The sequence below is a fragment of the Cyprinodon variegatus genome, unplaced genomic scaffold (genome assembly GCF_000732505.1).
Source record: "Cyprinodon variegatus isolate N-32 unplaced genomic scaffold, C_variegatus-1.0 Scaffold157, whole genome shotgun sequence".
In the NCBI taxonomy this organism is placed as follows: domain Eukaryota; kingdom Metazoa; phylum Chordata; class Actinopteri; order Cyprinodontiformes; family Cyprinodontidae; genus Cyprinodon; species Cyprinodon variegatus.
The window spans coordinates 431,159-444,364 of NW_015150610.1; the positions used below are offsets into that span (position 1 = coordinate 431,159).

General features: G+C 36.3%; 1 protein-coding gene across 2 annotated transcripts in view; it reads left to right on the forward strand.

The window, feature by feature from the left end:
• Positions 1 to 12,566, forward strand: part of arhgap22 (Rho GTPase activating protein 22) — a 21,213-nt gene extending 8,647 nt beyond the window's left edge. For both annotated transcript variants that reach the window (XM_015377651.1, XM_015377652.1), the window contains 9 exons: positions 1,095 to 1,291; positions 2,744 to 2,831; positions 6,421 to 6,549; positions 6,653 to 6,863; positions 6,968 to 7,100; positions 7,199 to 7,272; positions 8,318 to 8,439; positions 9,595 to 10,555; positions 10,646 to 12,566. In XM_015377651.1, the coding sequence (XP_015233137.1) occupies positions 1,095 to 1,291; positions 2,744 to 2,831; positions 6,421 to 6,549; positions 6,653 to 6,863; positions 6,968 to 7,100; positions 7,199 to 7,272; positions 8,318 to 8,439; positions 9,595 to 10,555; positions 10,646 to 10,862 (2,132 nt within the window). In that variant the 3' untranslated portion in view covers positions 10,863 to 12,566. The remainder of the gene's footprint in view (positions 1 to 1,094; positions 1,292 to 2,743; positions 2,832 to 6,420; positions 6,550 to 6,652; positions 6,864 to 6,967; positions 7,101 to 7,198; positions 7,273 to 8,317; positions 8,440 to 9,594; positions 10,556 to 10,645) is intronic.
• Positions 12,567 to 13,206: the final 640 nt, after the last annotated feature.

Genomic DNA, 13,206 nt, shown 5'->3' on the forward strand with positions numbered 1-13,206 from the left:
ACTTTCATAGGTGTGAGTACTTAGGCCAAGGCTTGGTACATACACTTTATATGAATGCTATATAAAACTGCTGCTTAGGCCAAGGCTTGGTACATACACTTTATATGAATGCTATATAAAACTGTTGTGGTTTTTAGTCAGCTATAATTTTTGTTAAAAATATGAACATTTGAGGCAGGTCATTGGCTGAATCTCAGTTCCTCGTTTAGAGTTCCTGTCTCTGTAATGAAGATGTCCAAGATGTAGCCATGTCTGCTATAAATATAGATCATGCTCCGCCCGCTACAACCATCAGCCTACAGTTTTGCTAATGACTGCACCATGAGCTCTACAGTCTGCTCTCCCCTCAGCATTTATGACAATGCAAAGAAAGGACAACCAAAAAAGAGATATGTGAAAATGAAACACAGAGCAGTTAGATGAGAGAAGATGAGGGAAGAAGGGAGGAAAGGAAAGAGAGATTTGTGTCCAGGCCTTTACAGATACCTTCCCTGCTGTCCTCAGCAGAATGCAGGATGCAATTAAAAGAAAAAAAAGACACCATTGATTTCCCCCCTCCTCTCTCCTCTCCCACTGCATTCTGCTTATCTCTCTCCATGACTCCCTAGAGATTACTCCACCATCCTTGTTTTCTGCTCTGCAGCTTTGGCATATAGATGCTAATATACAATCCATACTTGTAATTACTCTGTGGCATGCAAAGCATAACATGAACCAAAGCAGAGGTTTCCTGTCTGCAGTGGGGAAGTGCTTGTGCTACTTTGGTGTTTGAAACAAATAGAATCTACAAAAGACAGAAAGCTTGGCTATCACATTTTCCATGTTGCTTGGCATGTATTATATTAGTCCGAATAATGTACACTACTCTGTATTGTTCCATGAGATTCATTCCAAATAAAAGGTCTTCAAAGCTTGTGGTTTTATTGTGAAATCATGTGGAGAAACTCAAAGTGGATGAAAACTTCTTTAAGAATCTTTATCCCTTTATTTTTCCTCATTATCTCAATTAAGCATGCTATCTTTTTGGATCATAATTCTGTTGAATAAAATCAATTCATCAATCTAACTGTACCTCGATGGCTGTGTCTGTGCAGCACGATCCAAGAGCATGGTGCTTGGAGAACTGTCTCGACTCTCCAGGCCTTGCTCTCCTCAGGATCAAGAGAAACCCTTGAAGGCAGGCTGGTTAAAGAGGCAGAGGAGTATCATGAAAAACTGGCAGCTGCGATGGTTCGTCCTGAGGCCTGAAGCTCTGTATTTTTACAAAGACCAGGATGAAAGCAAGGCACAGGTGACAACACCAAACATTTACATTAAGTGGCATAAAAGCTGGAGAACAACATTTTTAAAATGCTATTTTGGGGGCTATAATACTTTCTTTTCTTTTTTTTTTGCCTTAAAGGTGACAAATGTCTTGAATAATTTAATGAAAAAAGAAACAATTTTGTAAGGAAGGAATCTAAAACAACACAAACTTATGGTTTATGAATAAACACAAAATGTAGTCTCTAAAGTATAGTTTGATTCATTTAGAATAAAAGGTTATCCTGCCTAAATTGAACTGATGTGAACTAATCATGACTCATTTGTGTGTAATAAGTGTTTAACTTCATTGGCCACATCCAGCTCTAATTTCTGCCTGATTTGCAGAATTAGGAAATCCCATAAATAGAACTTTTTTCTGCCCATTAAGGAAGCTAGAAAACAACACATGCTTAAGTCATTGGGACTCCAAAACCCAGAACAGTGAGATCCTAGATTCATGATTTATCTACATGAAGACACTTGACCAAATAACATCCATGGGATACTTCTGTTTCCAAAACCCCTATCAATTAAAAAGAACACAAACAGTCATCTACATTTGCCAAATAACAAATGATAATCTCAAAGACATCTTCTACTCTGAAATTGCTGTATCCATCCAAACTGTAACAAACAATTAAAACTTCAGTTCTGCAGAAGGCTCACCATCCCTCAATGCATGACATGCACAGAGGAAAAAGACAGCTAATCCTATAAATTCTGCACACAAACTGTTTACTTTTATCTTCAGGTCAGTGCTGTAGAGCACTGTTTGTTAAATTCAGCTGCCACAGAGACAGTTTCGTACCAAGGCTGTGTCTCTGATGCCCGAGTAGTCAGCTAATCAGCTGAAAACAAAATAAGCATGTTTGCTACTTCAAGACCTTGAGAACTTGGGTTATTTAGCATGACATTTACCCAAAACATTGTAGAATAACTGGATAACTGAATAGCTAAAAAAAAAGAGAAAAAAGCAACATGTTTTATTCTATTGGAGCACATGCTTCTGATATGGCAGATACGATTTTAATCATTTGGAAATATTAATTTTAATCAACAGATTTCTGCAAGAATTGTAAACCTGCTGATAGGCTATCATTTTCCATTTCAAATATGTCAATTTGAAATGTTAAGTAAATAAATATTGTGTTTTGTTGTTACGTCAAGAATAACAGTTTGGTTAACTAATGTAAGCAACTGTGCTATAAGGAGCCGCCATTTCTGATCCCCCTATGGTTCCGAAATTAGAGCACATCCAAAACCAGGGATAAGTAGATGAAGATCCCCTGAGTCATCCTTGCTTTAATCTCTCTCTGTTGGACAGTTGCCAAGCATATCTGTGCAACCACTGCTCCACAGTGTTTAATATGAACTTCACATTCAAATATCATCCCTCTGCTTGTCTTAAACTCATACGACTCTTTCATTTCTCCCACAGGGTTGCATTCCACTTCAAGGTAGTCAAGTCAATGAGGTTTTGGCCAATCAGGATGAGCCCAGTCGCCACCTTTTTGAAATTGTTCCAGGTGAGTTGGCACGGTGACAAGGTTGTAGAGTAATCCTTTTTCAAGGATGCTGATCATCAATTCTGTGCGCAAGACCAATTATACATTTTTTTCTCTGACTATGAAGCATTGTCTAAACTGAAACCATTCTATGATGAGTTCAATTTAATTTGAATCAATGTGGTTTACTGTAATCTGTGCTAAAACCTGTTCATGGTTTGTTTATAGCAGCCACAGTAAAATATAGGTTTTTGTGTGATATTGTTGTGCAATTATGATATATTTATTGCCCACCTCTTAGGGGTGGCAAATATGTTGCTTAATCAAATAGTATTCTTACTGTCATATATTTTTTGTGTCATAGATTGTTTTTCATTTCAACAAATGCAAAAATACAAGAGCTCAAATCAAGGTCAAACAGATTCTTCTGTACATATTTGGGATAAATCTAAAACAACTTCCATTCAAAATATAGGTGTGTATTAGCAAAAATAAATCAGCTCCAAGGTAAACATATTTCAGTTGAAAATTCTTGAAAAAATAAAACATAACTAAACTAAGCTACTTTATACAAAAACATGGTTGAAAAACTATAGCCAATAAAATTATGCAATGATATCACAGTTTATTTGGAAGAATTTGAAATGTGGTCAAATTAGCTTTAAACTATATTTGAGCAATTGGAATTTGTTTAAAACAATTCAAAATGTAAATAAAAAATTCTGGAAAATAATGACTTATTTACTTGCATTTGCTTAATCAGAAATCAATAACCTTTTGTTAATTGATTCTTAGCCTATCTGGTAATCATAATGGGACTCCTCTTAAATGACTCTTTGGTCATAATTTGTTAAACTGGGATGAGCATATGAGGAAAAACATGAACATTATTGTTATAACTTTAAACCCTTGGTAAGTAAGGTTTGTTTTAGCTTTATATACAACAACTCAAAACATGTCAGCATGCCTACCATGCAACTCAAGCTGTTAGCTTGTCTTAAGCAAACAGTAAAGAATTTAAATGATTAAAAATCCTCTTAAAGACAAACTGTTTAGCTGGAAAATCCGTCCATTAATGAGCCAGACCGCTACCTCTGCTGATCTCCATTTTGGAAAAGCATTTTTCTCCAGTATTAGCAGTTAAGTGTGGCAGGCTCACAGCAGAGAAGTTCTTTGCTCTCAGGAGCTTCACACCTCCAGTCTTTTCATGCATCTCAAAGCTCCTGAAACTTTTTGCAAATTGTCTGCTTTGCAAGCAATTTAAGAGCTCAAAAGCATTATTATTTATTATTGCTTTAAACTGTTTGATAAATACAGTCATTAATGAAGAGAAACAAAGGGAGACCAAATTGATATGATTTTCATTTACGAAAATGTTTATAGTTTTTGCTCATTGACCCAAACTTATCAAGGTCGTGTGTCAGCTCACCAGAATCTGCTGGTGATTCCTAATTTTCTTTTTCTTTTATGGCTCCAAATCTCTAGAACAAGAGAACAAGAGAACTTAAAACTTCAATTTTAAAACATATTTTTATTACTCAGTTTTTAATCCAGTTTAAGATTGGGATCCACTGGAATATTTTCAGGGCTCATTTTCTTTGGCATCAGCGACAACTTCTAGGCAGTGAGCGCAACGTGGTACTTCTGTGCTATTTCTTTGCCAAACTCAGATAAAATCATGTTAAAGTTTAAGTATTGTCATTTACTATAATAAGAGGCTTTACTGAAGGAGTGATTCGCTCCAGGTAAAAGATCTGGTAAAAAGCTCAAAGACATAAGCATCTTCAGGAGGCAATAGTGAATAATCTCCAGAATGAAGAACTCGCCTACATTAAAGGCTCAGCGTGCAATCAGTATGACTAAGTTAAAACACACAAAAGCAAAGAAAATGTCCCCAGAAAACAATTTTCACAAACTGTGTTCAGAAATGCAAAATACCCCAAATTTTTCATCCATGAGTCAGTCAAGATTTTCCAGTGTCTCCAGGGAACACTAACAGGCAGGGCATAGCAATAAGTGCAGATAATTATATGTAAAAATCCAAAACCATGTGTTGGATTGCTTTATCAATACACAATAATGTATGGTTTTTACCTCAGGGTTTGCATTTTGCTCTAAGGCAGAGTAGTCCTTAAAAATATGTTCAGAAAGCCACATCAAAAGAAGTCAAAACTATGGTGAAATAAAGAAAATGTCAAACCGAAATGTCAAACAGGGTAGTCTCATGCTGACAGATGTAGAGAGAAGGCTAGGCAGAGCACAGGCCTCTGCTTTGTACTTTGCAGGGGTCCTCGGTTTAATAAGGTTATCAAAAACACTGATACTGGTATTTATAGTACATGCAGGTTCCTTGTTTTGGATATATCCTGTGCATAAGACTTTCTTCTGCCCCCTTTAATTGTTACATTGGAGAACAACCTTTTACTGAAACACAGTCTCATCTTTTAAAAATCTCTACTAGATTTTTTAATTGGGAAATTAATATTTTTTCAATTTTCTCTTGTGAAATTACTTACTCTCAGTCAGAATGCATAGCGTAATGTTTATGGGTTCTTTTTTCTCAATAAAAGGAAAACCACTGCCCTAGTTCCATTTTTTTCCCCAGGAATGCTCTTTTTTGTGTCCCTCCCTCTATCAAGTCCATACAACTTAATTGGTCCTGTTATTTAATACACACAGCATAATGCTACCACCACCATGTATCACTGTAGTATGATACATTGGGTAGCTTTTGTCAAAGCTGAAATTATACTTTTGGCTTTCTGTTACAATTGGTGCTATCTTTGCCACGTTATTTCATAAGGCCATGTTTGTGAAGTGCACAGTTAATAGTTCTGTAGCAGATTCAGTAGTAGACCTTTTTAGACGTGATTTATAAGTCTTTTTTGTTAGAATTGCCGTTGGCCATACCATTTCCATTCTTTAGATGAAAGATTGAACAGTGCATGAAAGCTTTGGAAATAATTTACAAGCATAACCATGCTTCACATCTTTATTTATGCCATGTCTGCCCTGTCCTTTGGTCTTTGTGATGCTATTTCTGTACATTTTTTTAAGTGCTTCTGTTATTGTTTTTGTCCTTCTTTCATTACTGGGATACATATTTTTTTCTTGCTGTTCTAAATAGGCATCCAAGTGTAGTCTTTACAGCCAGAGGTTTGAGAACTACAAATCCAAGAAGGCTTCACTTTTGACCAGGCAATTGTACACAGGTGTACTGTATAGTGCAAATTATAAGGGCAAGGCTGTTTTGTTTTTGTCTGCTCATATTTTGCTCTGTATGCTCTGATGAAGGTCTTGCTGACCGAAAGGTGAAATCTTAAAGTGAAATCTTGCAAAGAACAACTATGCAGAGGTCTTTACTCTGCTTCTGGATTTACAAACCCCAAAAGAAACACTTGTATTGGATGGTTGCTGTGTGACAAAAAAAAGCAAATATTGAAGGCATATAATAATACATGCAATAAAATGTATCTCCTTTTTAAGGATTGATTGATTGTGTCTTTTCATATTGTGTCTGTTTTTATAATTTATGACCTTGAGTTCCAAGAAAGATGCCTGCAAATAAAATGCATTATCATTTTCTATGTGCTATAATATGTGTTTTCAGGGGGAACTGGGGAAAAGGATCGAACTAACATAGGTCATGAATCATTATTACTAATGGCCAACTCACAGACTGACATGGAAGAATGGGTCAGAGCCATACGTAGAGCTATTTGGGCCCCGCTTGGTGGAGGTGAGGTCACGCCAACACACGTTTCTCGTTATGCTTTAAAGAACACTCCATTTGGGTACACTTGACAGAAAACACTTAAATTTTTTGTGCTGCATGACTGCAGGTGTTTTCGGACAACGTCTACAGGCGACAATGTCATATGAGGCGCAGTGTGGCCCTCAGCGAGTGGTCCCTGTTGTTGTTGAATTGTGTGCAGACTTCATACGAGAACAAGGACTTAAGGAGGAGGGCCTTTTCAGAGCACCTGGGCAAACCAATTATGTTCGAGAACTGCAAGATGTGTTTGACCGTGGTGAAAAGCCTGTGTTTGACAGGTGAGGCAGTATGAAGGTGCATCTTATAAATACTGTACATCATGCTATGTCATTATATAGGTTGTTTTTTTTATATTATAATGTGCACTCTTTTCCTCCAACAGTTCCACTGATGTCCACACAGTGGCCTCACTACTAAAGCTGTACATTAGGGAGCTGCCTGAGCCTATAATCCCATTCTCCAAATACTCAGAGTTTCTTTCCTGTGCTCAGCTTCTAACCAAGGATAAAGAAAGTGTACGATTCTCTTTTGGTCTTTTGTGGGGTTATTGTTCTCTCATCTTGACTTGAAAATTCACATGTTTTTCTGTTTTTTTGTTTGTTTTTTGTCAAAGGCCATCAAAGAACTAAGTAAACAGGTGAAATCCCTCCCTGAGGTTAACTATAACCTCCTAAAATACATCTGCAAGTAAGTAGAAATACATGCATCTGTGACCATCTCTTCTTTGATTCTAAAGCTTTTGATTCCTGGTGATAAAGCAACCAGAGAAATTACATCTTTATATAAACACAGTTGTCATGATGAGGCACCTAATGCATGACACCTACATTGTTTCTGAATCATTATAAGTACCCTGCAGAACCAAAACATCAACCTCATTTATAGCAATTATTTGATCTATTAGTTCAGAGATTACCTTTTTAATAAATCATAAAAGAGATATTCTAAGTAACATACAATCATCACTAAAAAGCATGTGTGAATTTAAAAGAAAATGCCATGTATTTTGCACAGTAAATGGCAAAAGCATTTCAAAAGAAAAAAGAAAGAAACATCAGTTTAATACTATAAAATATAACTTTGGGAGCTCTGAATGGAGCATATTTACCAAAAGAAAGCATTTTTTAATCTTAAATCTGCACTGAGTGGTTTGTTCTTTTCAGCAAATGATGTCTTTAAGATTCTGCATACTGCATGGATCAATTGTTTGATTAATAAATTAATTGATAATAATTTCATTAATCCATTAATCAAAATGAATCATTTCAGCCCTGAACTCAGCCCCTCTTTCAGTAGCTCTAATATTAATGTTAAAAACAACCAATAAAACAGGAACAATTTCTCAAGGTCATTTGATAATGCCTGGTACGTAAAAAAATCCGAAACACAATAATAATAATAATACCAGACTTGTATTATTATTATTGTGTTTAGGATAATAATAATAATGATACAAGATTTGTTGTTAAATCTAAGCCCAGAATGCATAATTTTCAAGGTTTGGGAGTATAGAGACTATATTTTAGTGGTTACAAACTATATTTTACAGCTATGAATAGAATTTGTGCTTAAAGGTTTGCTGTTTCAAAATCTTTCGCTTCAGTGACACCAGCACGTTGATCAAAAGTTAATATGCTGTAAATAAACAGTAGTAGATTAATGGTTAACAGGTGGACATTAACAAACACTGACCAACACTTTTTTCCCTCTGTACTGGGGTTTGTTTTCTCAGGTTTCTGGATGAGGTTCAGTCACAATCCAATGACAATAAGATGAGTGTTCAAAACCTGGCCACTGTTTTTGGACCTAATATTCTTCGGCCAAAAGTGGAGGACCCTTTTACGATGATGGAAGGTTAGAATTTCTTTAGCATACCTTAATCAGGCATAACATTATGGCCACTAAGAAGTCGTATGATTATCTCATCTTCATGGTGCCCATTTTTGGGTAAATATTTCAATTGTGCCCAAAGTTGATGTGCCAGAAGCTATGAAATTGGGCAGGAAACCCTTTTTTTTTTTTTTTTTTTTTTTTCGCAGGTTTGCAGTTGTTATTACATTTTGTTCAGGGAGTTAAATCGGCAAAAGGGTATTTGCAGCTAAAGCACAGTAAGGCACGTTGTGAAGAAAAACTGTGCCATCAGGTCTACTCAAAATATAGCAGAAGTTATTGATAATTCTTATAAACAGAAGTCAGAATTGTAGTATATCACAGTTTGTTGCATATAGGGCAGCTGTAGGAAAGTCAGGGTGCCATTGTTTACCCTTAAGGAAATGGTGGTGCTCTGAGTGAAGCTGCTAATACTGGAGAAAATAGTTTTCCAAAATGGAAATTAGCAGAGGTAGAGGTCTTGCACATCTAGGGACATGTTGCTCCAGCTAAAAAAATTTGTCTTTCAGATTATTTTTAATAACTGCAAAATTAAATACAAAAAGATGACCACAGAGGTATAAAGTGGATGACTTGGTCTAATCTAGTTGGCTTTTAAGTAGCCAGGGGAACATCATTTTGATAAACTGGGAAAACACAAGCCAGTATATGCAGTTGGATGCTTCTGGCAGTTTTTGTACTCCTCCCCGTTAGGGACACTGTCCACTGTCTGGTGATGGTAATTCTTGTTTTTTTTTATTTCTTTCTATGCCTCCACAAAGCAACAGAATAATTAGTATAGATTGTTGACTTGGCCTCTAAATGTACCAGATCTGAATCTAATCAAGCACCTGTAATATGTCATTGATAAAAAGAGTAATCTATGGAGGTCACACCGTTATTACACAACCGATAAAACCTGCTGCTAACATTTTGTTGCAAGAAACCTTAAGACACCTTAAGGAGTCTATTAGAACATAGGCTTTGACCTGTTAGGGCTGCTTTAAAACAGACACACCAGGAGGAATGTGGTCATAGTGTGATGCCTGATATGTGAAAGTTAAGTTGTACCTCTTTAAAACCTTTAATTTAATACCCACCGGATTTCTCAAGTATTTGTATTTTTCAAATTATAAATAGGAAGTTCCCAGGTGCAGCATTTGATGACAGTCCTGATCAGTGAACACTCTCGACTTTACCCTAATGAGGACCACAAAACTGGGGACAAATGTCTTCCACTTCGACAAGACCTTAAACGATCCAGAGTAGAATGGGTTTCACAAGAAGAACCTGACCCAACGAATCACACAAGTATGAACTCTACAAACCTCAAAGAAATCCACACACCATCAACTGCTTCAATGGAAAATGAGCTGCCTTTAAGTTCTGTTGCATCCAAAAAGGAGGAAAACAGTCCAATTAAAGGCGATGATATAAAGAAACAAGATGAAAAAGCAAACTTCAAAACTGAAGGAGAAAGTGAAATTGCTGTTAGTCCTAGCAAACAGGCCAAAGCTCTACCTTCATGGAGGTGCTCCTTCAAGGGCAGTGTAGCCTCTGGAGGGCCAAAGGGGAAAATGGGAGGCTCAGCGGGGGATGTGTCTGCATCTGGTGGAAGCAACTGGCTGATGAATGGCCTGTCGTCCCTCAGAGCGCACAGACGCACGACCTCATCAGGTGAAAGAGTGAAAGACTCTACGCTGTCTCTAAAGGATTCAACTCATTCTCTTAAAGAAACCAATGTTCTACTCAAGGACATGCATAGAGACTATGACCTAGAATCCCCTCAAACAGCCCAGTCTCAGAGAGCCTTTAATAAATCCCACAGGCTGTCTGCCTACGACAATGTAGCTCCTTCCAGCCTAAGCCTGCCTGCTGACACTTCGTCTATCTGGACACCATTTGAGATCTCTTTATCAGATACAGAAGGAAGCAATAAGGCAACAAAGGTTGAACAGGATGAAGAGAGAACGACGGAGAGTGGAAATGGAACAAATTATGAAGATGTCACAGGAACGAGTGAAGAAAGCACTAACAAGTTCACTCAACTGAAGCAGGAACTGAAGAAACAGAAGTTGAACTATGAAACCCGCATTCGCAAGTAAGTCTAATCAATGCATATTTCGTTACTCAAGTAGCTAATTAAAACTGCATTGTTACTAATGTATATAATCTTCCTGTCTCCATTGAGACTGGAGGAGTCCTGTTTAAAATACCAGTTCCAGGTAAACCGCCTTGAGGAGGAGCTGGACCAGGAGAGGAAGAAGTTTCAAATGTTGGAGATCCGACTCAGGAATTCACAGCGGGCACATCAGGATGCAGAAAACCGAAACACTGTCCTCCAGAGGGAAATGGAGGAATTCTTCAAGACGCTTGGAGATCTAACAACAGGAACACGGACCAACTAGACCCGACCAAACTGCCTTTATCTGGTCCTAGAGGCGCTGGTTCACTAGGAGGACCATCAAGTCCCAAAGCTTTTTTGAAAACATACTGTATCTCTGGTGCAATGCAGATAGCCATAATTTCCACTTAAGTGTGGCTGTCCCGTTCCTACGGTGACCAGTACTGGTGCCAAACAAGAACTCCTCTGGACCAAGAACTTCTTATTTTGCAACTCCATAAGATCTATCACAACTAATACATTGTAAAACAATGTCTAAACATCAAGGAATCCTAAAGTGTTGTAGCATTCCCATCCATACGATTTTAAAGTTCTGTTTGTTATTTATTTAAACTGAAAAAAGAATGTAAGACTTTACTAGCTGTCTGAGTTGGCCAGTTTGAGATTTTAAGGCAAAATGTATTAAACTAACGATCATTCTATTTGCAATGCTGGCCAAACCCTAAGAAGAGTGCTGCATCAACTGAAATGAACTGAATTGCATAATTTCTTCTTCCAAAGGTACCTGCACTAATTTGAGAGTTTCTGTGATACAGTTATAGAACTCTTTTAAAATGTACATATGCATCTCAATAAATTAGAATACCATCAAAAAGCATATATTTCACTGATTCATACTATAACTTTACTATACACTGATAAATGCATTTCAAGAGTTTTTTTCTGGTGTTTTTATAATGTTTTATAGCTAATGCAAATTAACATTTGGATTTTTCAGGTTTTAATATTACATATGACCCAATACTTGTAATATCAAAATTACAGCTTAGTGAAAACTGTCAGTTACCACAGAGTACATGACACAATCTAAGTATAGTCCTCCCCCTTGCATGAGTTACTTCTCATGGCTGTGTTTATCCATTTTTTATTTTTTTTTTTTGCATCATTTTTTACTGCACTCGTTCCTTCTACTTAATATCCCATTACTAATGAACAAAATGGCCATTTTTGTATAAAATCTTTTAGAAAAACTTAGGATTTGTTTAGGTTTACATCATCACCTAGATGAACAGAAATAAAGGCTTTAAATGTCTCTTTTTACATAATTTAAGCATACTCATGGGTTTCAGATTTAGAACAAATTACTCAAACAACTTTTTAAAGATAATCTAATTTATTGAGATGGTTAAACTATAACACTGGAAGTGTGGGACTTGTGAAATAAAATCAGAAGACTCAGGAAACCTATCAAAACCTAGAAAGTGCAATGAACATATACAGTTAAAAGCTGGAGCCATTGGAAATTTGAGCCAGCAAACATCTAAAGCTCACCATGGCACGTTAGAAAATAAGTTTCTGATCCTAAGAAAACACACATCTACCACAAAATAGTAGATCATCAATTAATAAATTATACCACATAATTCTGATAAACAAAGTTCATATGAATATCTCTGATTGTGATGTTAAATACATATACTATATGTCCGCTAGCTTGAAATAAATAATGGGAAACAAAAGGTTTTTTTTTGTATTGATTGAATACAATTGAATTGAATTTTTTTTTTTTTTTTTGGATTTAAAAATTACAATGTCCGAGTGGCTGATAGATTGAAGGTAGATATGGAGGTAAGGAGGATGTGAGAATTATTTAACTAAGTAAGGGCACTTAAATTAAATACTGCATTAGACACTTTGTTAATCTATGTCTAATAGCATACAGACAGAGATACATTTAAGAAGCAGGCTCTCAGGGCTTCAGTATGGTACCTCACTCCAGTCACAGGAAACATTTCCAGATATGGACAAACTTGTTGGCGTTAACAACCGAAACTAAAATGTGTCTTTCAGCAACCAAACAGTTAACATAAAACATTTTAGAAAAATCAGATCTTTGAGTGTCATTTATTTTCTACTAGTGAGCAATAATTTCTAACAATATCAAAGCAGGTGCATTCATAGGTTCCCTTAGCAATGCTTCTTACACACGTCATAACTAAACTTTTTTTCCCCTTATCTTTTTAAATACTGTGCTTTTTTTTAAGCTGTTCAGCAACAACACAATACCGGAGTAAACCTGTTCTGTCAACAGACTTAGAACAATTGGAAAACCAAACACTTTAGATCATAATGAGTTCTATCCCATTAATCTGTATAGATTGTGCAAAGAAAGTAGAGTAGCAATATTTGCGTACTTGTACTCAGAGGTTGGATTTTGTAACATTTCGATTCTAGAGTAGGGCTGAAACAATCGGATTAATTGATTACTGAAATAATCGTCAACTAATTCAGGAATTGATTGTTAATTGGAATATTGAGACTAAAACGTTGCAATAGCTGACAGAGCAATCCAAACTTACCAAAAATAATTATATACTTTTTGCAGATAAAAAAAAAAGTCAATATAC